Source organism: Zonotrichia albicollis, chromosome 3 (genome assembly GCF_047830755.1).
Source record: "Zonotrichia albicollis isolate bZonAlb1 chromosome 3, bZonAlb1.hap1, whole genome shotgun sequence".
NCBI classification, from domain to species: domain Eukaryota; kingdom Metazoa; phylum Chordata; class Aves; order Passeriformes; family Passerellidae; genus Zonotrichia; species Zonotrichia albicollis.
This window is the reverse complement of record NC_133821.1, coordinates 42,948,411-42,975,012: the sequence shown is the minus strand read 5'-3', so window position 1 is coordinate 42,975,012 and position 26,602 is coordinate 42,948,411. Positions and strand designations below refer to the sequence as shown.

The window sequence follows — 26,602 nt, the reverse complement described above, 5'->3', positions numbered from 1 at the left end:
AATATTTTCTATTTGGTGCTACTGATTAAATAAAATGCAAGCATGTGAATTAATTCTCCAGACAGATGGGTAGAATTACACTTACAAAGAACAATATCGTATCAGATGATTCATAGCTTTTTGAAAGTAGTCTTGGGAGGGAGCAGTGTTCAAGATTTCTGCAATTAAAACAGCATGACAAATCATAAATCACAGTGAAAAAGGCAGACACGCATTGCAGTGATGCTGTGCCAGCAAACACTTCATTCTTGAGAGCAATCCTCTTAGAAATATGGTCAGGAAAGGTTTCCATTTAGCATCATTTGTGAAACTAAGATATCAAAGAAGGGATAGGCTGAGAGTATCTCCTCTTTTCCACTGGATAGATGGTTTGCCGAAAGGAGCCACTCAGCTGACATGAAATGGTGCTAAAATGACAGCCAGGTAACTGTAATGAAACAACTCTGTTATACCATGGCATAAACTATTTGCTTTCCTTTCTAGTTCTGTTGATGTGGTGCAGTGAAAAATGCCTTTTGGTAGATGATAGGCAAATCCTGGTATTCTGACCAACTATATTCTGCTTCTTTTGAAATAGACATTAGCCCAGTTGAGCAGCATACATTAACTTTTCTTCAGAAAAAGTTTGCTGCATGTCCATTTAGAGTACTGAAAATATAAGATGAGCAGATGAATAGAAAATGTAATGTAAATCCTACATTTCAGAATGCTTATAAATATTGGAATGTGATTTGTGAATAAATTTATGTGGAATATCAAAATATTGACTTTTTCACAATGTAATTGTGCAGCTAAGCTTTATTTAAATGTATTGCCTAAGTAGCTTCAACTCCATGTACTGTCATTCAAGCAGATGAATTCAAGGAGATAAGGCCTTAGATGTTTCTAGGATGTGCATGAATTGATATGTGCATGAATCTTTCAAAAATATTTTGTCTGAAAAAATTCAGCATGTCATTTGCTTCAAAACTGGCAGAGCCTAACAAATCCCAAACAGAGGATATAAAATAGCAAAATTGAAATTGGGATTCCAGTAGTTAAGTATCAAATCCATTCCCTTTTCCACATTCGCATTGCAAAGTAGAAGCTGTAAGATACCATTCAGCAGGGAAAGGAAGGAGAGAAGTCTAAGAAGTGGATTTGGTCTTTTGGTCTTTTGTCCTCAAATGCACAGTTAAAGCCAGAAAAATGAAACATTTTTCATAATACTCTATTCTAGCTATCTTTTTCTGCCTGCTAGTAGTCTTACAAAAATGAGTAATTACTTCTGTTTAAAGGCTATTAATATTCCAGTCATTTTCTCATTTGTACAGCAGCATGGGCTGAACAGCTGATAGATCTTTCCGTCAAGCTTGTCTATTCATGCTAAAACACTATATTGTTATTGGCCAGTCTGATTGCTAAAAAATTGCCAAGAGGCAATGTTTCTTAGCAGACTGCTGTCCCAGAGAATGTACACAAAGCTCACTCTGTGAAAAGGAAGGGAGAAAACTTGTATCATTACATCTGCTTTCTCCACTCAATGAAGTAGAAGTGAAATTTCAGAAAAGTTTCAATAACTATAATCTAGTAATTGTTTGAAGAATAACTCCAATGCCCTCAAGTCTTTACAATTTGAGTTTGGGGAAATTTGCCCAGCATAGCAGAAGCATTATGAAAGGTAAGGGGATGAGATACAAAACTCCCAGGTAGTAGAGTGCTTAGTGAATTAGTTCTAGTTGTTCCTTGAATGAGTCTTTTTTTTTAGAAATTAAGGACATAACCATTTTCCATATGGATCCACATCCTGCTATATAATTAGCAATTTCCATTTTATGAATATTCAAGTCATACTGGAGAGCAAGGTTCTCCACAAGAGCACTTGAACAGACATGGGTTTTTGAAGGAGAAAAGCAGAGTTGGCTAGATTACTTTTTCTCAGTTAGTTACAAGGTTTAATTACATTCTCCATATACATCTGTGTATTCCCATGCATAGATGAATGAGTACATGTACACACACATATTAGCAATATACATATTGAAGAAAAATACAGCAGGAAATTCTGCAACTTTGAATGCACACATACATATATATGCCAATATATGTGTCATCTTTATGTATACATATTGTCTGTCTTGTCCAAATGTATACTGGATATACATTTGCATATATAAAATTGCAGAACTTCCTGCTGTATTTTTCTGTATTTTTGTTTGTGGGTATATTACCTGGTGTCCTTGACTCTTGCTTGTCTGTGTTTTTTTGTTATAAATCTAAATAAACATTCATTGCCAACTGAGCTGTCCAGGTCACAACAGCCGCGCTCAGTCATCTGAGATGATGAGTTTTGCTAAATTGGATTCTCTAAAGACAGACACATGATGAGACAGTGTTTCTGTTCTACAACAGATAAAGCAGTCAAATAAACAAATATTTGCTTGGCAAAATTGTGAGTTCTCTCTAGGCTGCTTTTTTCATTCAGAAGAAATCCACATATTTTGGCGAGTTTGTATTGTAATATGTGTGTTTTCAAATAGCAGGGTAGTTGTCATGTAGCAGTATTGAGGTTTTCTTGCAATGTAGGTATGTGGCTCTTCCTGTGGTAATCTATGTTTAGAGATAGTAGAGGAAAATGGAGACTTTTTTTTTTAGGATGGCTTTTGATTCATTTTCAATGCCAAGAGAGAGGTGAATACAAGATCATGCCAGTTCACAGTTTTCGCAGTTCATTTCCTCTGGGTCGTCTTATGTTTTGAAACTTCAATTTAGAATGACCTTTTAGATTTCCAGCAAGTTCTTCACAAACTTCAATTTGTTTTTCACAAATCAGAATCAATGCCATCATGGCTTATTGGTATTGTCATGAGTATGACACAGTTGGCCCTGGATGGATATTTGGATAAACATAAGATGATCAGGGGTAGATCTGCATCTGATTTTTACAAGTATCACATAAAAAATAGATGCTTCTGATTTTATTCACCAGCCTACTGTGCATCTCCCATATGGCTTGGTGGGAGAAGTCCCCCCATCCATCTGATACTCTGTCTCATGGAAGGCAGCTGTCCAGCTTTGTAATGAATCTCTGGTGAGAAGTCATGAGTCACTCGCACATGCATTGCCCAAGGAGCTTAAGTGATTTGTTCGGTAGAACAAATGTTAGTGCAAGGGCTTAAGTTCCCTTCCTTGAAAATGATTTAAAAATGCAAATAAATACAAAGAGATATCTCCCAGTCTAGCAGCTCCCAGTGGAAATTTGATGGGATCAGCTGTAGAGATCTGTAAGCTTATCTTAACATAAACATCTCTCCTCTTCAGGTGGTGGCATTTCCTGGTACTGACTGAGGCATAGAAAATAAATTCAATGAAAGGAGGGTTTTTAAAATGAAAACATATTCCTTTCCTTTGCATTTGCTGTTTGGTTAGAAGAATTGAGGAAAGCATTTAAGTTCCTTTGTTCTGTATTAAATACCAGCTGTAAAAGTTAGGATTTCTTGATTTATTTGCACTATTGGTTTCTGCCAGCATGTTATGGCTTTTAGTGATGTTTTAGAAATATACTCAGAGGCTTGATTAAGGGAAAACTTGGGAAAAAATAGTAGAAATATATACATAAAACCAGAAGAAAAGTCTATGAGATAACTAGGCTTTTTCTGTGGCATTAAAAAGATAAGCATTTTATAAACTGTAGGAATCTATGTTACTGAAGAATACAATAATGCAATTTGAGAGTCCTTCAGGAAATGCAGCATTTTCATATTTGTATCTCTCCATTTTGTTTCTAATGAGGAACCTATGGTGTCAGAGACAGCAGCAGACAAGGGAAATCAGCCGGACTACAGTCAGCCTGTCTACAGTCTGCCAATAAATTGCTTTGGGGAAAATTTCAGGACCTTTTGGTATTGACAACTTTGGGGTTATTTTAATTCACCAGTTTTCTGTGGCAGGTACAGTTGGGATTGATGTTTGAGATTAATGTTGGTTTAAAGCCACCATGCAAAAGTAAATTTTTTCATGTGATAAATGCTTACTCCATTCTATAAATGAAAATTCTATAAATTTATGACATTTTCATGTGATAAATGCTTACTACATTACTATTTTGTCATTTTTGATGTTTTTCAAACAACTCAGTGAAAAGTGTAAGAGAATATTTTATCAGGATAAGCAGACTTCTGGTGGTATTGTTTGTTAAAATGCAGATTTTGCTATAAGGTAGCCATAGTTTCATAGCACTTGGCTGCTCCTATTTCTCAGTGCTCACAAGCTGGGTATATAGCAATGCTTCTGATCACTGTCACGTAGTGGTGCAGCAGCCTGGTATTGTCTCACAAAGGGAATGTGGTCTGAATGACAGCATAAGGGTTTGTATTCAACAGAAGCATTTCAAATGCTCTGACAGCAGTAACAAAACATTTCAGACCTTCTGTCCCATCTTTTTTCCTTTTCATAGAACAAACCAGTAAAATTGCAAGTAAACTTGTCAGAAAGTGTAGAAACTGAGTTTCAAATTAATATTAATGGAGAAGAAGTCTAGGTTCTTCAGCAGTGTGGTAAGAATTTCTAGTAACCCTATTTAGTGGAGTATGTACTTGCTTTTAAAAGCAAGTTGTGAATTTTTCATAGTTTGGTTCATCAAGCTTAAGCCTTGGGGGCATGAATGCCTACTGAGGGATGATGCAGTGACAGGTGAGACAAAGGGAATTCTTTCCAATTTTGTCACAGGTGGTGGTTTTTATGTACCTGTATAAACACAAAATATTTGTGGTGAGTGCTCTCCTAGTTTTAACCATCACTACTTAGAGATGCTTTAAATGTTGAATCAATCTGGGGTTTTACCATTCATAAACATTATTGGAAAAAAAATGCCATAATTCAGCTTGTGGTGTCCCTGATGGGAAAACAGATGCATTTTCAGAGGAGATGGTTTCATTGGAATGCAGGGCTGCACTCCAAGCAATCTATGAATCCATAGGATGGGCTGTTCAGCAGGCAGCACGGCCTGTAGGAGACAGCTGTGTTGCTTACATCAGGGAAAATTCAGGAGGTGCTGCCAGATTCTTTTTTGTCCAAGCTGCAATTAATACAGAAAGTCCAGGCTTGTTTATCAAAGCTTTTATAAATCATGCGTGAATGTAATCTCCTGCAGGTAGAAGTGACAATAATATCCAAAAATAACTACTGTAGTTCCCTATATAAAATTAGGATCCATCCCCTGAAGCAATTCATTTAATCAGTTTTAGATATTAACTTTCTAAACATTTCTTTGTCAAAACAGTTAACCCATTAATTTGTTTTGACAATGATAATAATTTTCCGACAAATTTATGAATGCATTTTCCATGTTTATTTCTGTATGCCAGAGTTTTCTGCTGTTCTTGTAGACAAAATCAGTTTTTACTGATAACCTAGACAAAAACAGTGTTTATCAGTCTACTTAGTAAATGGAATCAACACAGAGAACCTGAATAGCTTTTTCTACTTACATTTCTATTAGTTAATATGCATAATGCAAGCCTTTTAATCCTTGAATTTCCCAGCTGACTTTTGCAAAGATATAGCTAATGAAAACCAGAAGTGCTGAACCCATATGAAGCATATCCAAAGGCTGGCTGAGCTCTGGCATGCCAGGAGCCTGATGCTTGGGGGTAGCTGGGGGATGGGGCAAAGCAAGGGTTGGAAATTGAGCAGACAGCAGGACAGCCATGGCTGGTCCCAGATTTGATTAGAGTCTAGACAGTAGCACTTGCATGAGAAACCCTCTTGGAGGGACGAGGGCACTCAGGAACACCAGTCAGTGCCCCTCTGCTCCCCCAGAACCATGCTGGAGCAGCTGCATAACTCTGTATGGAGCATCCATCTCCTCCGCAGTCTTATCTCATTAATTCTTAAATTCTCTCTAACATCTGCGCTTCTTCTTAAAAAGACCAAACATAATCTCTGGTGTAATAATTAAGGATTTTCTTAGCTTAATGAGATATGCGAGGGAAAGCCACTCCTTAAACTTACAGAGCAGCTCAGGACTCTTGGGTGTGTGAGTTGAAATCGTGGATGGTATTTTTTACATATGGAAGCACCTGGCAACCTTGAGAAATGCTGAATCTGAGTAAAAGAAGAGTTTGGAGCTTCATGCAAAGAATGTTTTTGTTTTTCTGTTCTGTTAGCTATTCTTTAATGCTTTCACTATAGTAGCATTGCGTTCACTGAAAAGTTCTTGTGAGCCCTGAGATGAGCAGGGAGCTGTACTATGGATTTGAGTGAGCAAGCAGGCATACATCACAAAAGTAAAACAAACAGTAGTTCTGTTTCCATTGCAGCTTCTGCCTGATTGGTATTTTTGAGAAAGCTATATTTTAGGGGGATGGGTATTTTTATTTTGCCACATATATTCAAAATAAGTGAACATTAGAAAATAGGTCTGTACTTTAGAGAGGGGAAGCACTACTTTCTGTGACTGTGTAATGCTTAAAGCCCATCAAGGCTCAAAGTATCAATCTGTCTAGGCAATTACAGGGCAAATTTCTAGGCTTTCCACTCTCTGCTACTAATGGGTTTTTAGAGTGCTGGGAGGGCTTTTGTCAGAGGTTTTGTTGGTTCATCCTGCATCATATTATATCAACTTGAACTGCTCTTGGTTTGCTCATTTTTGTTGAATGGAAGGATCATTTTAAGATTCTTAGTTTGTACAGAGAATTATGTTACATGTTTCTGTGAAGAGCTTTTTCTTCTACCTGTTTGTTTGAAAGTTGATGTATAGCTATTGCTTTTTTGTTTTAGGTTTACCCTAGGACAAACAATGCATTGAATCTAAAGTGAACTGTGTAGGTAGGGCAGGCATTTTGTCAGGTGCATAAGCCCAAAGTCTTTCTGTATTGGGCTGCTAATTGAACATGGTGTCTGCAGTACTAGGTTAGAATAGCACCAAGGAAGTGAGCTCTGGTTGTAGTTGTAGTAAACAACACAGGAGTTTATTCTTCACATGGTCTACTAATGTTTATGTTACTCAATTTTTTTATTTAATTTAAAATATTCAACCTGAAATTGCAATGCAATCAGAAGTTTTACTTCTTGTTTCTTCCTTCAATATGTAAAAACGTGGTGAATAAAAATTTTATTTTTCATATGAAATTTGTGTTTTGACATGTATCCAGCTCAGTATGGCTTTCCTTTTCTTGTTCTGTGTTAGAGATAGGGTTTAAATAGTAAAAATTTACAGCAGCATAAAAATTAAATACACATAAAATACCTACATATAATTATGTTCCATCTTGGTGTAACTCATCTGAAGATGAGCATGCAGCTACTTGGGAATGTGTTGTACTGTGATTAGAACCACTGGAAAAAATATCACTCAATACAGAAAAAATGTAATAAACTGTTTTCCTAGAGAAAGTTAATGTCAAAATGTCCTTATGCAGCATAAAACCCCTGGACACTTCATTTTCTGCCTGACACGTGTCACCTTGTCAATATTGCACAATCTGGGAAAACTAAGAAATCTTATTGGCCTTCAGAACAGTATTTCTCCAAGAAAATGAAATTTGAGTTGCAAAGCTTTAGAGTAGGTTTAATCATATCTCGGAACACAGTTACTCAGATGTTGTTTATAATGTTTTTGTTTTAGCGAGCTTTTTTAATTGGTTGATATACAGTTTGATCAATTCTGTGTCTAAAGGCTTCTGCCTTCCTTTAATGTCCTTCCCAGGGTCAGCGTCTTTTTGAAAAGCTGCTGGAACTGGCGTCCCGAAATATTGAGATAAAGCTCGTGAGCGATAAACTGCCCGTGGAATCCAAGGTATTAAACGACTTGAAAGCAAAGGGTAAGACCAAGGTCCTTATGTCGTTCTGCCATTGGCTGCTGCGTGATGTTCCTGCTGTTTAAAATGCAGACTTGGATGGTGCATAAAATGCACACTACTGGTACTGCACTACGACCCTGTAATCCTTCAGCTTTCTCTGGTTCACAGATGTCAGAAGTCTGAAACTGTCACTGTAGCTGATGTGTGCAGGTCCCAAGCGAATAAAAAGGCAGTGCATTAGAGAGGTGTTTAAATTCCCTGTAGCCATTTTAACAGTAGGAAACATAACCTGAGAGTCTGGGCTAATACCTTGTGGGACAAGATACTTTTCCTCTCTCGAGCAACAGCAAAGTAAATTAACAAAACAACACGTGTATGGTACTGATGATCCTGAAGCACTGGAAAATAGACCATTGGTCAAATTAACCCAGCTGACAAGGTTCTTTTTGCTATGTATATTTCTTTGGTCTCTGCTTTCCTGATTGTAATTTTGAGGCTCAAAACCCCCTATCCACAGTGGGATTGCACATTGACACTGCATGAATGAACTTGCTTTGTGTAAAACTGCGTGGAAAAATAGTAAAGAGAATTCAAGAATTGCTGAAAGAAATTAGTCTCTCTTAGGAGTTCTAGCAATCTCATACACATTTCTCCTCTTAGTTATCTATATCTGATAAAATAATGATTTTAAGGATAAGATCCACTTTTCAAAGATCAAAAAGAATGTATGTGTTTTGATGGTGATCATTTTTGACGAAGATACCTTATGGATCACAAAGGAAACTCTAAAGCATTTAATTAGGCAAAGGAGTTGTTATGTGTAGTAGCATCCTAACATAACATGACTGTTCATGGTGAAGAATAAAGGGTACCCTCTTTCCACAAAAATCAATCTATATTTGTTTAAATTCCTTGTAATCTGCTCACTGCACAAGTAAAAGAATATTACTAGTGGAAGTCCTTATCTCTCAGGGAAATTGGCTTTTAATCAAGATTGACATGTTATTTAAATTTAATAAACTTAAAATTAATTAAATAGTTAATAATTATAGATCCTCATAATTTCATAACACTACCTGTTCCAGGGATTTGATGATTTCTGCTACATAACCAAAAGAGATATTGATTCTTTGATAACCAGTAAGAATATATCAAATACTTTGTCAGATATGTGTGGAATGTCTTTTTCTGATATGTTCAAAAGAAATTGGTATTTCAATATCAATGTCAATGAAATTATCTTTTGAAAAGTTGTTTCTTTTCCATGTGATTCTAATATCCCAAATTCCTATGAGTCAGAGGATAGCAGAGGTAGGCCTGTACATTCATATCGATGTACTGGCAGATATTTTAAGTACCATTTATTAAAAATACCCAATACCAAAAATTATCCCCTTTCAAAAAAAGATGAGGAGAAATTTTTAGCTAGAAAAGGAGGAGAAATGTTTTAACACTTCCTTCTATTTATGTGGGAATTAATCTAACCTGTGAGGTTAAAAAAAAGCCCCAGAACACAGGCTTTTACAATTTTACTAGCTTTAGTTTCCCTTATGCCTTTTTTAGATTTCTGAGACAGGAAATCTTACAGTATTTAAAATAAATTATCAATATATTTGTGCTCTAAGCTACAAAGGATTGGAGAAAGTTGCTGGTATTTTTTATGAGTTTTGTTGTCATCATCTTTGAACTCTGGAGTTGTATATATCATTGTTTGCTATTGGCCTTTCTCAGACATCAATATTACAAGTTCTAGATTTTCCCACTATTGATTTTTTTCTCATCCCATGTTTTGGTCTGCTACTTTCTGCCCTGATATTTTTATTAGAATGTCTTGGTTATGACAAGGTGATTGCCAGCTCTGTTGCAGTTATTTTACTCATTCAGGTCTGTTGTTTGGTTTTTATCTCCATGGAAGTTAGATAAATCTTTCTTTGGTTTTGCATTCCTGAAAAGAAAGAAGTTAGTTTTAAATTCAGTCAGATTTACTTGTATTAATTTTATGTTGAAATGAGTAGACCTTGTATGAGCAGCTTATGGTCCTGTTTGTGTCAAATAGAAGCTAAGTATGTGGCTGGCTTAAAAAAACCCAGATAACATTAATCTTTGCTATGCTATCCTGGAAAGCCTATCTACTAATATTATTAGTCTTTTTGCTTGTGAGGGGCTGGCCACCTGCATCCTCAGAAATCTGTCAGAACTGATCATTGAAAGGGAGCTGTGCATTGTCACTTGGACTTATATCCGTGAAGACAAGTAATTTTTTTTCCTGCAGCTAGCTGGTCAGGTTTGTCTTTAAAATATGCCATGCACCCTTTTTAACAGATTCATTCCTCTCTTGGTGAAGAAAGCAGTAAACAAATCAGTAGCTCAGCCAAGTTGTGAAGCATCTCAGGATGGAGAACCAGAATACATTTGTCTGAGGAGACCCAAACCCTGACTTGTGGTGTCAGTCTGAATTGGGCAGCAGAGAGACCAAGCCCTGCTCTGGGGTTCATCGCATGATAAAGGACTCTGATTTGATCCTAAGCAGCAAACATGCTTTACACCTGAGCCATGGGCAGTAGCATGGACAGAAAGCACATACACAGCCCGTGGGACACTGGGAATTTCATCCTTTCTGGGTCTGCCTTCACCTTGCTAGGTGGGCATGGGTTTGGCTCTTCTTTCCAAGGCAGATTGTATGCACAAGTCAGACTGTCTCCAAGCTGTTCTACTGGATATGAGAGAGAATTGTATTGCATGAAGACGGTGGAAGAGTCTTGCCTTTCCTTTCAGCAGGCTGAGTGATCAGAATGCCTGGGCTGTGCCCTCATGTGGTGCAGACTGATTCCTAGGGCTAGGATGAGGGATAATTTGGCTGCTGCCCATGGATGTACCTGTTAATGCTACCTGAAGATTCCCTTAAGGTTCCATATTGCTCAGCAACCTTAAGGGAATCTTCAGGTAGCATGCCCTGTCTGCTTTAAGAAGGAAAATAAAATTCCACCAAAGTGGAATTGCTTTAAGCACATGGGAATGCTTGAAGACCAGTACTTGGTTATCCATATTTTCGTGCAGTGTTCTGGCTTTTTTGTACAGGGAACCATGGTAGGCTCCTGTATGGCTGCATCTCAACACAGGTGTCAAAACTATTTGCCAGGCAGTATATTCTGCCAGGCAGATTATTCCAGCACATCTTCCCTTTTTCTAGACAGGCATGCATTGAGTCCCTTGCCTCTTCTCCCCATTTCTGAAGAGTTGTAGAAAGCTGTTTTTATAGATCTTTTCCACCACAATGGTGCGTCCTACTGGCTTCCTCTGCAGCAGCTGTCCCTATTGATTAATAGAGGAGAAGGTTGAAATCTGACTTCAAATGTGGGCTGATGGAGTAAGATAAATTACTTATGTGGAGTGGGGAGCAGAACTGAACTGATGTGGAGTGAAATAAAATTAGTAATTCACAATCGCAATGCTAGTGCAGACATCTGAGCTACCTGTGAACCTGCAGGTTTGTCACCACTCCAGTAACTGGTTTTTAGCCTTTCTATGCTATCCTGACTTATTTGAGGTAGCTGTAAAGCAGGAGAGCTTGATTACAGAAGTCCAGTGGCTGCAGCATGAAACATGGATTGATTTATTGTGCTAACACATCCCACTGTGTCAGCTGTGGTGACAGGATTCTCTGACTGCTGAGATAATATACATTTGCCAATAATTGCTGGACTGTGGGAGTGTTATTTAGTTGCAAAACTAAGTGTGCAAAAATGAGGAAATACTAATCCCATAGCATATATTTATGATAGACTTTAATTACGTTATCAGATTCTGTATTTTGCACAGAATACCTGGCTGGTACTTGTTGTAATATTAGCATATTAATCAGAGGGTTTTCTTTTATATTGAATGAGAATGCATCAAACATTCAATGCCTAAGGCAGCTGATGTTCATTCAGGGGATATTATTTCTGCTGGTAATGGCTAGAATCTTTTTTTATCTTCATATTTAATGTATGTCTCTAGGCTTTCTTCATTGCACATCTGCCAGATCCTGCACTGAATGCAGAATGATTAATTTCCTCATAGGCCTTTCTGTGCTGTTTCTCACTGTGGTATCTGAGTGCTCTGCAAATACAGTATTAATGAATTTCTTTTACAACATCCCTGTTAGGTGAGGTTTCTTGCTGTTTCTATCTCTTGGGGACAACCAATGATTATTAATGGCAACAAAGGCACCAGAAGCCAGATAAGGGCATTTGTTTTCTATAGTCACAATTAAAATTTTAAAAACAATATTAGTAATTAAAGAAAAATAATCACATGTAAGTTTTCCCAGTGCATGTTGTCGAAATTATTACTAAACAGACTATAAACTGTGATATTTTATAGGATATATGTATATCATATCATGCATATCTCTCTATGACTCTCTTGTGAAAGGTAGGTCTGTCTTTAGACAAAATTTGCCTCATTGTGTAAACAAACATGTTCTTCGTTATCCTCTTTGTACTGTGACAGTAGCTTATTAATGCTTGTTTTCATGGTTATTGTTTTAGCCTTTTCTCAGCTGGGGCTCAGTCTATTAGACTGAAGTGTTTCTTGTAACCCTCCCCCTCCTTTCACATAATTATGTACCAGTCTTTGTTCATCAGTAACATTTGAATAGCACTGTCTCCAATTAGCAGGTTGTTGTATTATTTCTCACATGTACAGAATCTAAATCCCTTACTAATTGCTATCTTATTTTAGCTGGTAGTGTTCGTGCTTTTTAAGACATACCAATGGATTTTCCTACTTCAATTTGCATTGCTTCCTTTATTTTCTATTTCTTTTTTTCCCTAGTACTCCTTTTTCATGAAGCATTTTTCATATATTTGCAAGGAATATTTTGTCTTTTGTCAGTGGTGGCTGAGGCAGATAAGAAAAGAAGAGTCTGTCCATGTCATAGTGTGATTTTAGGAAAAAATATCTTCTAAGTCCTTTTAGTAATCACTTTTATGTATTAGCAAGGAAACCAGAGAATAATAGGAAGTCATTGTCATGGGCAGGATCCAATCACTAGATCACATGTGCAGCTGTTATTTACTGAGCAGTGAATGCACATTTGCCCAGGATTACAGTCTTTCCTAATCAGATACAACCAAAACAAAGAAACTTAAAAGGTACATTGTTGTGGAGTGATAATAAATGAGTAGATAGTAAAACTCTGGAAATTTATTATGCATTAAGTTGTGCCCTTTAGATTACAAATACTAACAGATACCATTCCATGACAAATTTAATCAGGTTATATCTGGGCAGCTGTACAATCCCAGCTTCCTCTTTGCTCTCCTCACCCTGTATTGTCCCTGCCTTCTTCCTTGCACCAGTGATCATGTGTTGAGACAGTTCAGAGAGCTGATTTGGCTACAGAATGCTTTTTTTTGGGGCTAGCTTAATTGTCATTTGCATTAGATTTCAGGATTACTCAGTGTGTGATCTCACAGACTGGGGTAACACAGCGAAAGGAAACACATGGCTGGGCTGGATAAGGGAGGAAGGACCACTGGAACCTGTTTGCAGCAAGTTCAATCTGCCATGGCACCAGAGAGCTCAAGCTCATGTAATGTCAAGGGACTTCTGGAAGTTTGAGGGTTTCCTGAAGAGTCTTTCCTGTAGAGTCTGAACATAAGTGTAGCACAATGGACAGCAATAGTAAATATGTTTTATATAAATTATTAAATGTGTTTAATTCCATATTCTGTCTGCTTCTGTTGGCATACTTAAGGTGCTGTGTAGTGTTAGACCTGGGTTGCTTGTGGGGCGTGAATTTTTACTGTTGGCCACAATCATGTTGTCTTTCCCTGTCTTCTTGTGGAAGAAAGGAAGATATAAATTTTAATATACTGTAGAAGAACTGAAAGACATTTGCTATGTCATAGAAAAGATGGAGATCATCTGGGAATATCAGAACATTTTTTTCTTATGAAATAAACAGCGAATTTGGTGCTTTTTTTTTGAACTAGAGACTTTGTATACTGCAAGCCCTTGAAATGTGAAATTGGCCATTCTGGAGAAACTGACGTTTTTTTCTGGAAAAGATAAAGCTATAAGACAAAGAGGGAACATTTCCTGATTAGTTTTCTTGGGCCTAAAACTGTTTAGGGTTTAGGTGACTGAATTTTTTGACAGCTAGGATAAACCATGATGACATGGATTAACTTTAAGCCCAAAATACTTGATTCCAGTATTATAAAAAATTGTTCAAAATATGGGGGCAGTGGTCTGTAAAGAGATTAGACAAGAGCTATCACTGGCAATTTTAAGAATAAAATAGACAAGCTTCTGTGACGAATGGCCTCATAGATCTGATGCATGGGAAAGGTCTAGATTGATTTCAAAGCTGGGTGTAATCATTGTGTAATGATTTGGAAGGAGAACATAAGGAGAACATAAACTTATGTGCTTAAGGGCATTTACTTCAAGATAAGATGGAATTTTTTTTCAGCCAGAACAATTATTCACTGGAACAACCTTCCTCAGGGACATGGTAGAGTCTCCATCACTGGAGGTTTGCAAGATGTTACTGGACAGGGTGCTGAATAATCTCATATAGGCTTCCTTTTTCCACAAAAAACTGGGTCAGATGGTCTTCTGAGGGCCCTTTTAACCTGGGATTTTCTGATTCTAATTAAGTCTTTAATTTCCTCTTCATGTGAAGATAATGTTGGGAATCAATGTAAATACTCTGCAAAGACTAAGAAGAAAATGCATTCTGTTCATATAATGGGAAGTTAGAATTCAGAAGATGGATCTTGAAGAGATTTCTGCCTGTCCAGATGCCAGTTTTTGCACAATGTATCATAAGAATAATATTATCTGATGCATGTACCATTGGACTGTAAAGAGTGCTCTTGACAGCTGGTGTTCAATGGATGGTTTTGCATCAGGCATTGAATGGATCTGTAGCTCCATTGCTTTCTTCATACATTTCCTAGGCTGGATTCTCCAAGAGTGTGTGTGAGGGAAGGATGTTAAGATGGAGAAAATTCCTGCAGCAGTACCAAAACCAGAGTGGCTTTTCCTTAGGATTTTTCATGAAGAAGTAAGCAGGATTTTTTGAGGGGTGAGTCTTCCTGAAGAAAGCAAGTAATTTGGGTCTGAGTTTCGTAGAGATAAATAAAGGCGCATGTAAACAGAGGGCAAGAAATCTCTTTCATTCCTTTCAAATCATAAATATTGACATTTTTCTAAAACTCTAAGTCACACTTGAAAATACGAGAGTGTACAAAAGGCAGATAATGAAAATTCCACTGACAACACCTTTAACATCTGATTTTAAAATTCATTTTTATATTTTGATTTATTATGAATCATGCCTTGTTCAGTTTTTATTATTCATTTAGACAGCTCGGGTGCAAGAAAATAGTAGATGCAAGATTTGATTTATCTTTTATTTGTTGCTATTGCTATTAGAGAATGTTTCCTGATATTTTCTCAAAAACTTTAAGCCTGTGACAAGCAATCTTAAAGCCAGTTCCAAGATGGAAGATCTCATTAAGTTCTCTGCCTCTTAGAATGCATAGTAACTTTGGCAGTGTTCTATGTAGTGAGAATTACCAAGCTGAATTCCCAAAGCTAGCTGAAGCCCATCTGAAAGGAAAGAAGCAGGTACTCGTTTTGCATCAGAGATTCAAGCATTCATACCTAACATGCAGAAACTAGGTTTGTTTTTGGAGAAATGACTTTCTGTTCAGGCACCTAAACTGACTTACCTCAGTTTATGGTTTTGTGCCTAAATCCCCTGAGAACTCATATGCAACATTTCTTATTTGTTTCAGCTGGGGGGCTGGGTAATGTAAACCCCATCCAGCCTTATGAAACATGACTGAATAGTGCAAGTGGGGATTATTTTTGTTACATGTGTTTCAATAACCAATCTTCAACATAGAACATCTGCCTGAGTTGCAGAAGATGATGTTGAAAATCTTGCTCTGTCTGAAAGTTTCTAATACAGCTGTCTGCCTTACCAGGCACCTGACAGAAAGCAAATCACTTAAGCTAGTATTGAACATCTTAAACTTCTTAAAACTGAGCTTACAGTCACAAAGATTTAGGAAGGGCAGAAGGTATTTTGTAGTGCTGCTCCCTTAGTTCTTCCTATTTGAGTTCTAGCAGTTTGCAGAAAATCTTTTAATCTGTTTGCATTTAAAGATGACTGTAGTAGTCACATTTTCATTTGGGGTAGAAGAAACCTGGCTTCCAGTCCCTACTCTGCTTCTGCTCCTTCTATTGCCTCCAGATATATTTTGAAAGAAATTTCCTAGCCTTAATAGTAACAGAAGTGTTTTAAGATTCTGATTGTAGGACAGAATTTTAAAACTTCATTGGATAACCCATTCTTTCTGTGCAAAAAAATGAGGAGCTGGTGTAAACAACATATTTTCCATCAGCATTGGCTGCTGCCTAGTTTGGATGTCTTTTAGCTCAAAAAATACAATAAACTAGTGATAATCTGGTTTTTATTATAGGTTCTACAGGAAACTAGATGCCTAATCTGGGAATTAAACTTTCCCTAGATACACAAATATCCTCATTTCAGGCACCACAATAGTTCATAATGTGAACAGATTACTTTCTCTTGGGAGCCTGAAGCACACTAACTTTAAAAAGATTTAGGCATAGCCTGACTTACAGAGTTCTCTAGCAGGAGCAATTTAGCAGTATGAGGCTGTCACATCCACAGCCAATAGAGGGAGAAAAAAAACCAAAACAAAGTTCACAATCACTTAAATTCTGAAGGCAGACAGGGCCTTGGGTTGTACTCGCTTGTTTTGCAAAGAGAAAGGGGGAAAAGGTTCACTTAAGCAAAAAAATCTTTCTTTTAGAGCCAGATATGTAGCAATGAATTCTGATTCTAAGCTCTGCAGCTTCTGTGTCTGTAGACTTAGAAATGTGTACCTTTGCTGAGAGAAATGGCTGTGTACCCAAAGACAGTACCCTCTCATTGGTAATGTGTACTTTGGCATTATAAAATACCAGTTGAGCTTTCCAGTATCTGTGGTCACTGCTTCAAAGATGCATAGGTAAATAATAATGCATTCATTTAAATAATTTTTTTCATTATTCAAAGACAGGTGTACTGTGATGTGTATTTGTTAGGGACAGGTGTACTATGAGGTATATTTAAGATGTTAGGTGTTCAGTAGAAACAATATCATAATTATTCTGCTTTGAAATTTGTAATGGAAAAGGTCTTTCATGGTAGATTGATCAGTATTTTAGTACATAATTTCAGTTTGCAAATATTACACTCAAGTCTGGTACTAAGGTGTGTGTATTCATGGATTTAGTAGCAGTGGGCACTGTATTGTATTTAATAAGCCCCAGCACAACTATGAGCATTTGCAATCCAGCGATCTTGTAAACAGCCAAAGTGCTCTTGTCAGTAGGACCTAGTCAATCCAACATAGGAGCTTGTGCCACAGGGATCATCTTCAAAGCTTGCCTGGTGGTTTACATGCTGGAATGGATTCTTCCCGTATGGCACTAGCTGCTCTGAATTGCTGACACTCTTTAGCACAGAGGAACCAATAACGGATGGCATGAGCAGAAATTAGTTGTGACATTTTCAAAGCATATGGATAGCGTGCAAGTTCCTACCTACAGCTACTGAAAGAGTGTCATGGTTTGAGCCTGGCACAGAGCCAGTGCCCCCATGAAAATGCCCTCACCCTGGTGTCTGCTGTGAGATGTGACCAGGAATAAGCAAAACAGGCTCCAGCTTAAACACAAAGAACACTTTATTACCTAAACTACAGGAAAATAGGGAAAGACCATAAGGAAAAAGAAAAAAAGATTGAAAACCTTACAAAAACACCACTTTCCTCCTCCCCACTACCTGACTTTCCCAATCTGATACATTCTCCCAAAACACCAACTGCCCAGCCCGGCACGACACTTTAGTATACTCAAACTTCAGTTCATGAAGAGGAAAGGAGTCCTTCTTGTTCCATAGGCTTCTCCTGGAAACACACTGAAACCTCGTGTGCTTCTCTGTCACTTCGGCACCGCCCGGAAAAAAAAGTCCTTTTGCCGCTTGTGACATCTTCCTTCCATGCCCAGTGCTCTCACCACTGTGCATGGCCAGAGCTGCTTTTAGGGTTGTCTTTCAAGGATGCCTTGTCTCACTCCAAAAAGGCACAGTCTCTGCTTTTGGGACATCTGTCCCCCCCATATTTTTCCAACCCCCTGGGGCCGGGGGGTCCTCACGAATGAACCCTCCTGGTTTTGAGCCACTGCTTCCCCCTAAATGCAGTCTCTGTGTCACAGGAACAACTGAGTCCATGGCCACAAGAAAAGTCCAGCCAAAAGGCCACTCCAAATCATCTCTCCCCATTCAATCATCACCACGTTCTTCGGGCCAGGTCCTTGTCTCATCTCATCTCTCATCTCCCTTCTTATTCAGCTTCGAGGAGGATTAGCATTTTTTGCAAGGCCCCAATCATGAAAGAAAGGGGTTAAAACTTTCAGTCTCTGTCTGTCCCGGAACGATGATACTCCCACACGTGCTGCTGCTACGGCCGGCCGGGCTGCACCCTTCCTCCCCCCCTTCTCCTCCTGGGCCGGCTGCTATCACATTCGGTGTCGCCGGCTCTCTCTCTCTCTCTCTCTCTCCCTCCTGGGGGGGGATGGCTGCCCGAGGGCTGACTCCCTGGGATCTTCCACCCTTCCATCCTCGAAGCCCCCTCACCTCCCATCTCTGTCCAGGCCCCGGGCCTACCACGTGGCTGCCCCTCCCCCGCCCAGCAGCAGCGACTGGACGGGGAGGGTGATCTGACCTCGTCGCCGCGACGTCCCAAGAGAGACTGCCAAGGGCAGTGCCCTGCTTTATAACCCCTGTGTATTCTCGGAGGTGTGTCCAAACCCCACTGGCTACACCAGGTGTCAGTATGAAACTCAGAACATCCATTGGTTTGACCACAGCATCCCAGAATTCCCACTCCTTCCTGGTCAAACCACCACAAAGAGTTGGTAAGAGCTGCCAGGGCCATCTGAGCTCAGAAATCATTCGTTAGGTAGCTGTGCTCCCTTTGCAGAAATTTTGGCATCCCATGCTTTCTCTTGTGTGCAAAAATACTAATATTATCTCATCCTGCAAGGGCATGAAGGCTAATGGTCCTAAAAGGGATCCAAGGAAAAGAATTTAATTTTGGTCAATTTTGGTTTGTCCATTTCACATATCACATATTTCACTTAATGTTCACTGGAAGCCTGACTGTTTCCTTAGAACTGGACCTTGGTCAGTCAAAGCCATGCTGCTGGTATGATTTGGTGTATTTTGGTTGCTGCTGATTTGCAAGCAGGCTCCAGCCTTCTCAGCGGGGCTCAGCATTTTGTCTCTCACCCTGTTCAAGTTTTTTCTGTCATCTAGACTGAAGTGTAACTTCAAACCTGGGCAGCTCTGGGAAGGCCATCACCTGAAGTGACATGACACAGACACTTGTATTATGTTCTTTTAGCTGCTTCGCTGCTAGCTCAGTTTCTGCTTCAAACCTGGTTAAATACTGTGTGCTCAAAGTTGTACAAGAAGTATTAATAAATGCCCAAACCCAACTGGCAACACCACTTGGTTTTCATTTGATGAACATAAAATGCTACAATTGTGCTGTACCATGCAAACAAATCTTGCTGGTTTATACAACATTAGTTACCAAGCCTGATCTTTGTAACATGGATTTGCCACTATGATACTGATCTTTCTGGTAATCTCCTATAGCAGTTTTCAAATTAACCTTCACTTCTGCAGCACTTTGGTGCGTTATGAATTTTTACACAGCCTAATGGTTGGAAAGCAAATCACATTAAGATCCTTCCAACAGGAAGCAAAGTTCTCAGAGGATGTCTCTGTTACTCTCCATCTTTTCCATGTCTTTCTGCATGTCCTTACAGAGCAGTTGTTTCTTATGTTTATCCTTGAGAACAGAGTGATTTCATCCCCTTTTCCATCCTTTGGACAAAATATTAACTTTCTACAGTGTGTAAGCCTTAGTAATTATGTAGTACAGAAATTGACAGCCATTTCAGTGACTCAAAGCAAAACAGATTCCTGCTCTTGAAGCTTTTAATCTCAGTAGTCTTGTTAGCATTAAAGTGATGGACAAAAGTGCCAGCAGTTATAGGACTACATAATTACTGTACTAAGCTTCAAAATCACTACAAAAGAACATTGTGATGATTGCAATGAGAAGCCTTCATAATAACAGTTCCTAAGCAAAGGACCACAGAGCAGCTGTTCTCAGCCATAAGACAAAGAATTGTAACCAAGTCCCTGATTTGATATTGGGATTTGAAGTGCCTGTGCTGCCTTCTGTTCCTGCTTTCATAGAGATCCCAGTGGGGTCAACTGCAAGCAGTCCAGTTCCACAGCCCCTGTCCTGTGCACTACTGCCATCCCAACTGAACTGGTCCGGCTCTGTCTCTTATTGTCCTCAAGCTAATTCTGTCTGTCCTGTGTGGTTTGGAGTAAAAAAAGAAGTCCTACAGACCTGGTTATCCACCAGTTCAAAATGTCACAGGGTAGTAATATACCTGTATTCCTGTCCTTCACAGGAAGTTGTTGATATTTACACTGGAGAAATGAAACAATATTTGTTTTGTGGTCTAGTCCCTCTGCGGTGCTAAAACCCTCTGTGATTTCAGTGTGCAGTTACTTTTATTGACTGTATATTGTGTGTGTCCTTCACACAGATAATAAGATAGAATCTGTGGGGTTGTGGCTTCCTTTTGTTTTGCTTTCTACATTTCAAGTAGGCTGTTTGGAAGAAAGTCAATCCATGTTAAAAATCTGCTAACTGACAAGCTATTGATCTGTGTCCCCTAGGTATTTCCTCAAATCAATGTATTTTTTCCCCATACACCTTTTGTTTTTTCTGAGTCCACTGTCTGGATTTTTCTGATTTTGGCATCAGGGAGTGTCCATTTTTCTCTTTAAAATGCGTCTATTTAAATGAATGAAGTATCTGGGTGACCAAGCCAGAATAATGAAGCCCTCAAAAATGCATCTGACAGACTAGTTAGAACAATAGCAAATCAAGTGTGAGACTTCAGCCTGCTACAGCAGAGCTGCAGTGTGTAGTGTATGTGCTTACTTTGATAGAAAAGAGGGTGTAGAAGTGTCTTGTTCTTTCAAGAACCTTGGATTCATGATAGTAAAAAACTCAGCTTCAGTTATTGTTTTGACTAAGAAAGCAAGAAGAAATTCCCTGAGTCCTAAATTGCAACAACCATCAGAAATCTATGTTTATTTTGGGGGTATATATAATGAGTTAATACCTGTATAAGTCCTAGCACATGTAAATAATGTTAAATTAGGACCAATCTGGGTATCCCAAAGCTATGGATAGCCTTAGAACTCTTAAGAAAATGTTTTTCCTTTCCACAAATTTATTTGGAAAAGCTTGAAGAATATACCATACTGCTTATGTAGTTATAAAATAAAATATGTTCCTCAAGTAATTGGAGCAAGAGGGACTGAATGAATAATTGGATAAATATATATGATAAATGAAACAATGTAAGAGTAGGCAAGGGCAAGAGTGAAATTATGAACTGAGTGTGAAATGGAAGAGAGCAAAGGAGAGGGAGGATGAATGATGTTGGGGGAAAGTAGTGGAGGAAATGAAATCTGAGGGAGGAATGAATCAGATAAAACCGAAGGTCAGAAACTTAAAACTGAGTAATAAATTTGGGAAAAGATCAGAACAGAATGTTGTCACAAGGTGAAGCATGTTATTGGTGGACTTCTGACAACATGGAAAGAAAAATAATTGCCATTTAGATAGGAATGGCCAGAAAAAAATTCAGAGGCTGACTCAACAAGATAACAAGATAGAATCAAAGGAAGGAGGTGGAGAAAATTGCTTAGAGACAAGGGAGAAGTAGTGAAAGGAAATGTCTGTGCCACTGGCAGACCCAGATTACTTCTGGCTGTGCCTCTGCTTTTCTTGTATGGCCACAGCCAGGTCAGCTGGTGCTCTTGGCTTTCAGTAGCCTGAAGATAATGCTTTATTATCTCAGAGGCTGCTCAGAGAATCATCTAATGAAAGTTCAGGAAAAAAAAATAGATTCTGTTATGAAGGTATTGTAAAAATTAAAAGCAGTAGCCACCCAAGGAGGCAAAATCTGCCCTCAACTGTTTGCCTGCCTTGCAGTATCTCACCTTCCAGAACTGAGATTTATTTCTCCTTCAGGAGAAGGAAACTGACAGAACCCAAAGCAGAGCTCCAGATGTCTGAGGAGCACATTTTGAGAATAATGCACAAGTGTTGTTACTGCTAGTCAGCATATTTAGAAGAGACTGTTGCCAATACTGATGATTTTAGAATATATAAATATCAGAATGAAATCATGTTGCTAAGTTAAAAAGAGAGATAGGGATAAATAGTCACTGCATTTTTCGTGGTAGACGTTTAGCCTTGTTCATTCATAAAAGGCTGTGATCCTAATTCCTCATACGTTAGGATGAAAAAATGTCACTGAATTCTTGGATGCTTCATCCAAGAAGTATATAAATAAATATCGTGGTTCATAATGCTAATCCAAGTAAAGAAAAGTCTTCACAAGGAAGTGGGATAAGCAGTGTGCAAGTTTACTAATCTCTCCATTATATTTAAAATTACTTTCTTTTATAGTAAAAACATATGCAATTATACTTAGGGAAAGAAAGAAAGCCACAATCCAACTTTAATAATGTTTTTACTGATTGTATTATAGTCTTCCTTTAAGTGGTAATATGCTTTGTCGCCTGAATCAACTAAGTAAGAAAATTACTTTTCCCAATCTCCAAAGCAATCACTTTTATAGCTTTGTCTAGTAAATGAGCAGTCTACTCTCCAATAATGAAGGGCAAAAAAAGATGTGGATTTTTTTTTTTAATATTCTAGCAAACTTTGTTGTATATGAGTTCTCTTACAGACTACTGAATCATCAGACTCTCAGAGCAGATTTGTACTAAGAAAATGCTATTTAAAGTAATGCTGAGTTCTGCTAAGGGGAAAGAATTGAACTGATCATCAATGCTCTCATTATTCAAAATTTTATTTAAAATTTTCTATTATTTGATCTGAAATACTTCAAATAGCTCAAAAAGAAGTAAAAATTGATGTAAAAATACTGATATCAAAGTCAAGGCAGTAAAAAATGAGGATTTTTCTCAGGTTTGCTACTTCAAGCAGCAGCACATGTTAAAAGAGGCAGAAATGTTTGCTACTGTTGATAAAATTACTAGAAGGAAAGGAAAAGCTGTTTGGAGCTTTTAAAATTACACTAAATTCTTGTGCATGGGCTCAATTCAATTTTTTTTAAGACAGACTAAAATGGGAGCCCTAAACTTTGGCCCAAACAGTAAGAGACTTTTTGGCAAATGCAGGACAGAAATCCCTGGTTTCAGAGGCCACATCTAGGTTGGAAATGTAGAGTTGAGTATGTCTTTTCCTGTCTTGTTCTATGTAGTGAGCTATACTGTTGGCAGCTGGCATTTTCTGCTGGGTGGCAGCAAATGCCTCTCAAGGACATGCTGATGCCCTGGACTTCCATCATGGAAAAGGTCAGAGATCTGTAGTTATATGAGCTTATTCCTTCTTTGCAGTCTAAAATTCTGTGTATAGGTGAAGTAAACACATCCATGCATGGTTTATCAGGTGTGAGGATGGCGAGGCATTGGAGAAGGTTGTCCAGAGAAGTTGTTGATGCTTCATCACTGGAACTGTTCAATGCCAGTTTGGATGGAGCTTTGAGCAACCTGGTCTTCCATCTGCTGGAAGGTATCCCTGCCCATGGTAGAGGGTTTGGAACTAGGTGACCTTTGAGTTCTCTTCCAGCCCAAGCCATTGTATGATTCTATTCATGGGGGAGGTCAAGTGTTCTCCTGCTGTGTCTGTTCTGTGTCTATCTCTGTGCTGTCATATTTGTGTTGGCCACTGGCTGTTTGCTGGTGAATCAGAAGTGAGGTGTAGCTGGGTGGGTATTACAAGTATTACAAAGAAATACTGTCAGGCCTCTTTTGTCTGGCCTGTGAGATGGGATGGGAAGCACTTTGGTTGAATTTCTGGGATTTTTCTGCTGAGTAAATCAAAAGGGCCCAGCAGGCAGCACAAAATGCATTCATGTGGGGAAGAGCTAACACTCCCACTCTGAACTCTACAGCTGGGTACTTAGCTGAGAAATCAGTGTTTTGATTACTTGGGTAGCAACAAAGGCCAACATTTGACTTCTTCAAAGCCAGTCTAAGGGTATATTTAGATAAATGTTACTTTGGGAACTAACTCACTCCCAAGATGCCATTGAAGTTTGTCCAAGTTTAGAGCAAATTTGGGGAAGAATCCCCCCAAAGGAGCTCCGGTGGGAAAAGCAGATCCAATCGGCCCCTCCCCCCAACTGGTCCGGGAGGAAAGAAAAATACCTCCTTGGAGAAAGGTGGAAAAAAACCCCCTGTTTATTAAACAATAAGACCAAAACAGTATCAAAACAATGAGACCCCTTGCCACTCTAAAAGAGATGACAAACTGAGAAAAACCCCGGGTTCAAGCAGCAGCTCACTCAGTCTCTGATCAGTCTCTCAGTGCTGGAATTGTCGCAGGCCAGGGCCGGCCCGGTGGGCCACAGCTGCAGCTGCCGGTGCTCTCCTGGGTGTTCAGTCCAGAGCAGTTCCAAGAGGTCCAAAGAAAAGGGAAAAAACAGTCCAGGGAACTTCTTTGCCTCAGCTAGCTAACACTAACTAAAAAGCAAAAGAAGAGCTCTCTGTCCCGCTGTCTGTCCGCAGACAACACAGTCAGGAGCAGGAATGTGGAGGAGTGCAGTGTCTGAAAAACAAAACTGCGCGCTTCTTCTCTCTCCCTCTTCACTCTCTGTAACACTCTTAAAGGTACAAAACTTATTATTATTCAACATAAACAGAATGAGACGATTGGGGATAAAAGCATCATATAGTCAACCCAGGACATTCCACCCCTTATCCCCATATCGTCTGCTTACTACTAAAACTAATATAAATTCTAACTCTACAAGTACATACATGATACATCCATTATACAACTATACACAGACAATGGTAATAACATTCAGGAAACAGTGATATTTATACAGGTTTTATCCAACAATCAGGTCTCCCTGAGGTACACATCGTGTTCTTCCATCTTTTTGCATTATCCACCACGTGCAACCTGGTCCCTGAGCAAAGACAACCCCACGAATGGGTTTGTCTGTACTCGAGGCAGAATTGATCCACACAGTCTTCCCTAACAAACCTCTGACATGTACCACTGGGACTTTGTCTCCATCTACTCTCTGCAAAGGCTCAGATTGGGCAGGGCCGACTCGGTTAGTAGAGCCTCGGGTGTTAACTAACCAGGTGGCCTTTGCCAGATGCTGATCCCAGTTCTTGAAAGATCCCCCACCTAATGCTTTCAATGTGGTTTTTAACAGTCCATTGTACCTCTCCACTTTGCCTGCAGCTGGTGCATGGTAGGGGATATGGTACACCCACTCAATGCCATGTTCCCTAGCCCAGGTGTTGACAAGGCTGTTCTTGAAATGAGTCCCATTGTCTGACTCAATCCTCTCAGGGGTGCCATGTCTCCACAGAACTTGCTTTTCCAGGCCCAGGATGGTGTTCCGGGCTGTAGCATGAGGCACAGGGTAGGTTTCCAGCCATCCAGTGGTGGCCTCCACCATGGTCAGCACGTAGCGCTTGCCCTGGCGTGTCTGGGGCAGTGTGATGTAGTCAATCTGCCAGGCCTCCCCATACTTGTACTTGGACCACCGCCCACCGTACCAGAGGGGCTTCAGTCGCTTGGCCTGCTTGATGGCGGCACACGTCTCACAGTCATGGATAACCTGAGAGATACTGTCCATGGTTAGATCCACCCCTCGGTCTCGTGCCCACTTATAGGTGGCATCTCTGCCCTGGTGGCCTGAGGCATCATGGGCCCACCGAGCTAAGAATAACTCTCCTTTATGTTCCCAATCTAGGTCTATTTTGGACACCCCTATCTTTGCGGCTTGGTCTACCTGATCATTGTTTTGGTGCTCCACATTAGCTCTACTCTTGGGTACATGGGCATCTACATGGCGGACCTTCACAGGCAGCTTCCCTACCCTGGTAGCAATGTCTTTCCACTCTTCAGCAGCCCAAATTGGCTTTCCTCTACGTTGCCAGTTAGCCTTTTTCCACCTCTCCAGCCATCCCCACAGAGCATTGGCTACCATCCATGAATCAGTATAAAGGTAGAGCTTTGGCCACTTCTCTCTCTCAGCAATGTCCAGGGCCAGTTGAACAGCTTTGAGTTCAGCAAGTTGGCTTGATCCACCTTCTCCTTCAGTGGCCTCTGCCACCTGCCGTGTGGGGCTCCATACAGCTGCTTTCCACTTCCGGTTCATTCCCACAATGCGGCACGACCCATCAGTAAAGAGAGCGTATTGTGTATCTTCTGCTGGCAGTTGGTTGTATGGTGGAGCTTCTTCAGCTCGTGTCTCTTCTTGTTCCCCTTCATCAGAGAGACCAAAGTTTTCACCTTCGGGCCAATTTGTAATGACCTCCAAAATCCCAGGGCGATTCAGTTTACCTATATGGGCGCGCTGAGTGATGAGAGCAATCCACTTGCTCCATGCAGCACTGGTGGCATGGTGAGTGGAAGGGACCTTGCCTTTGAACATCCACCCCAGCACGGGTAGTCGGGGTGCCAGGAGGAGTTGTGCTTCAGTGCCTATTACCTCCGAAGCAGCCTGGACTCCTTCATAGGCAGCCAGGATTTCTTTCTCTGTTGGAGTATAGTTGGCTTCAGACCCTCTGTAGCTTCGACTCCAAA

The 26,602-nt window shown here is 39.5% G+C and overlaps 1 protein-coding gene across 9 annotated transcripts in view; it reads left to right on the top strand.

The window, feature by feature from the left end:
- PLD5 (phospholipase D family member 5) overlaps positions 1 to 26,602 on the top strand; it is a 185,785-nt gene that overhangs the window by 107,443 nt on the left and 51,740 nt on the right. For 7 of the 9 annotated variants that reach the window (XM_074537247.1, XM_074537248.1, XM_014268972.3 and 4 more), the window contains one exon: positions 7,688 to 7,802. In XM_074537247.1, coding sequence (XP_074393348.1) covers positions 7,688 to 7,802 — 115 coding nt within the window. Of the gene's footprint in view, positions 1 to 401; positions 424 to 7,687; positions 7,803 to 26,602 lie in introns of those variants that run through there. The other 2 variants (XM_074537251.1, XM_074537252.1) reach the window with 2 other exon arrangements.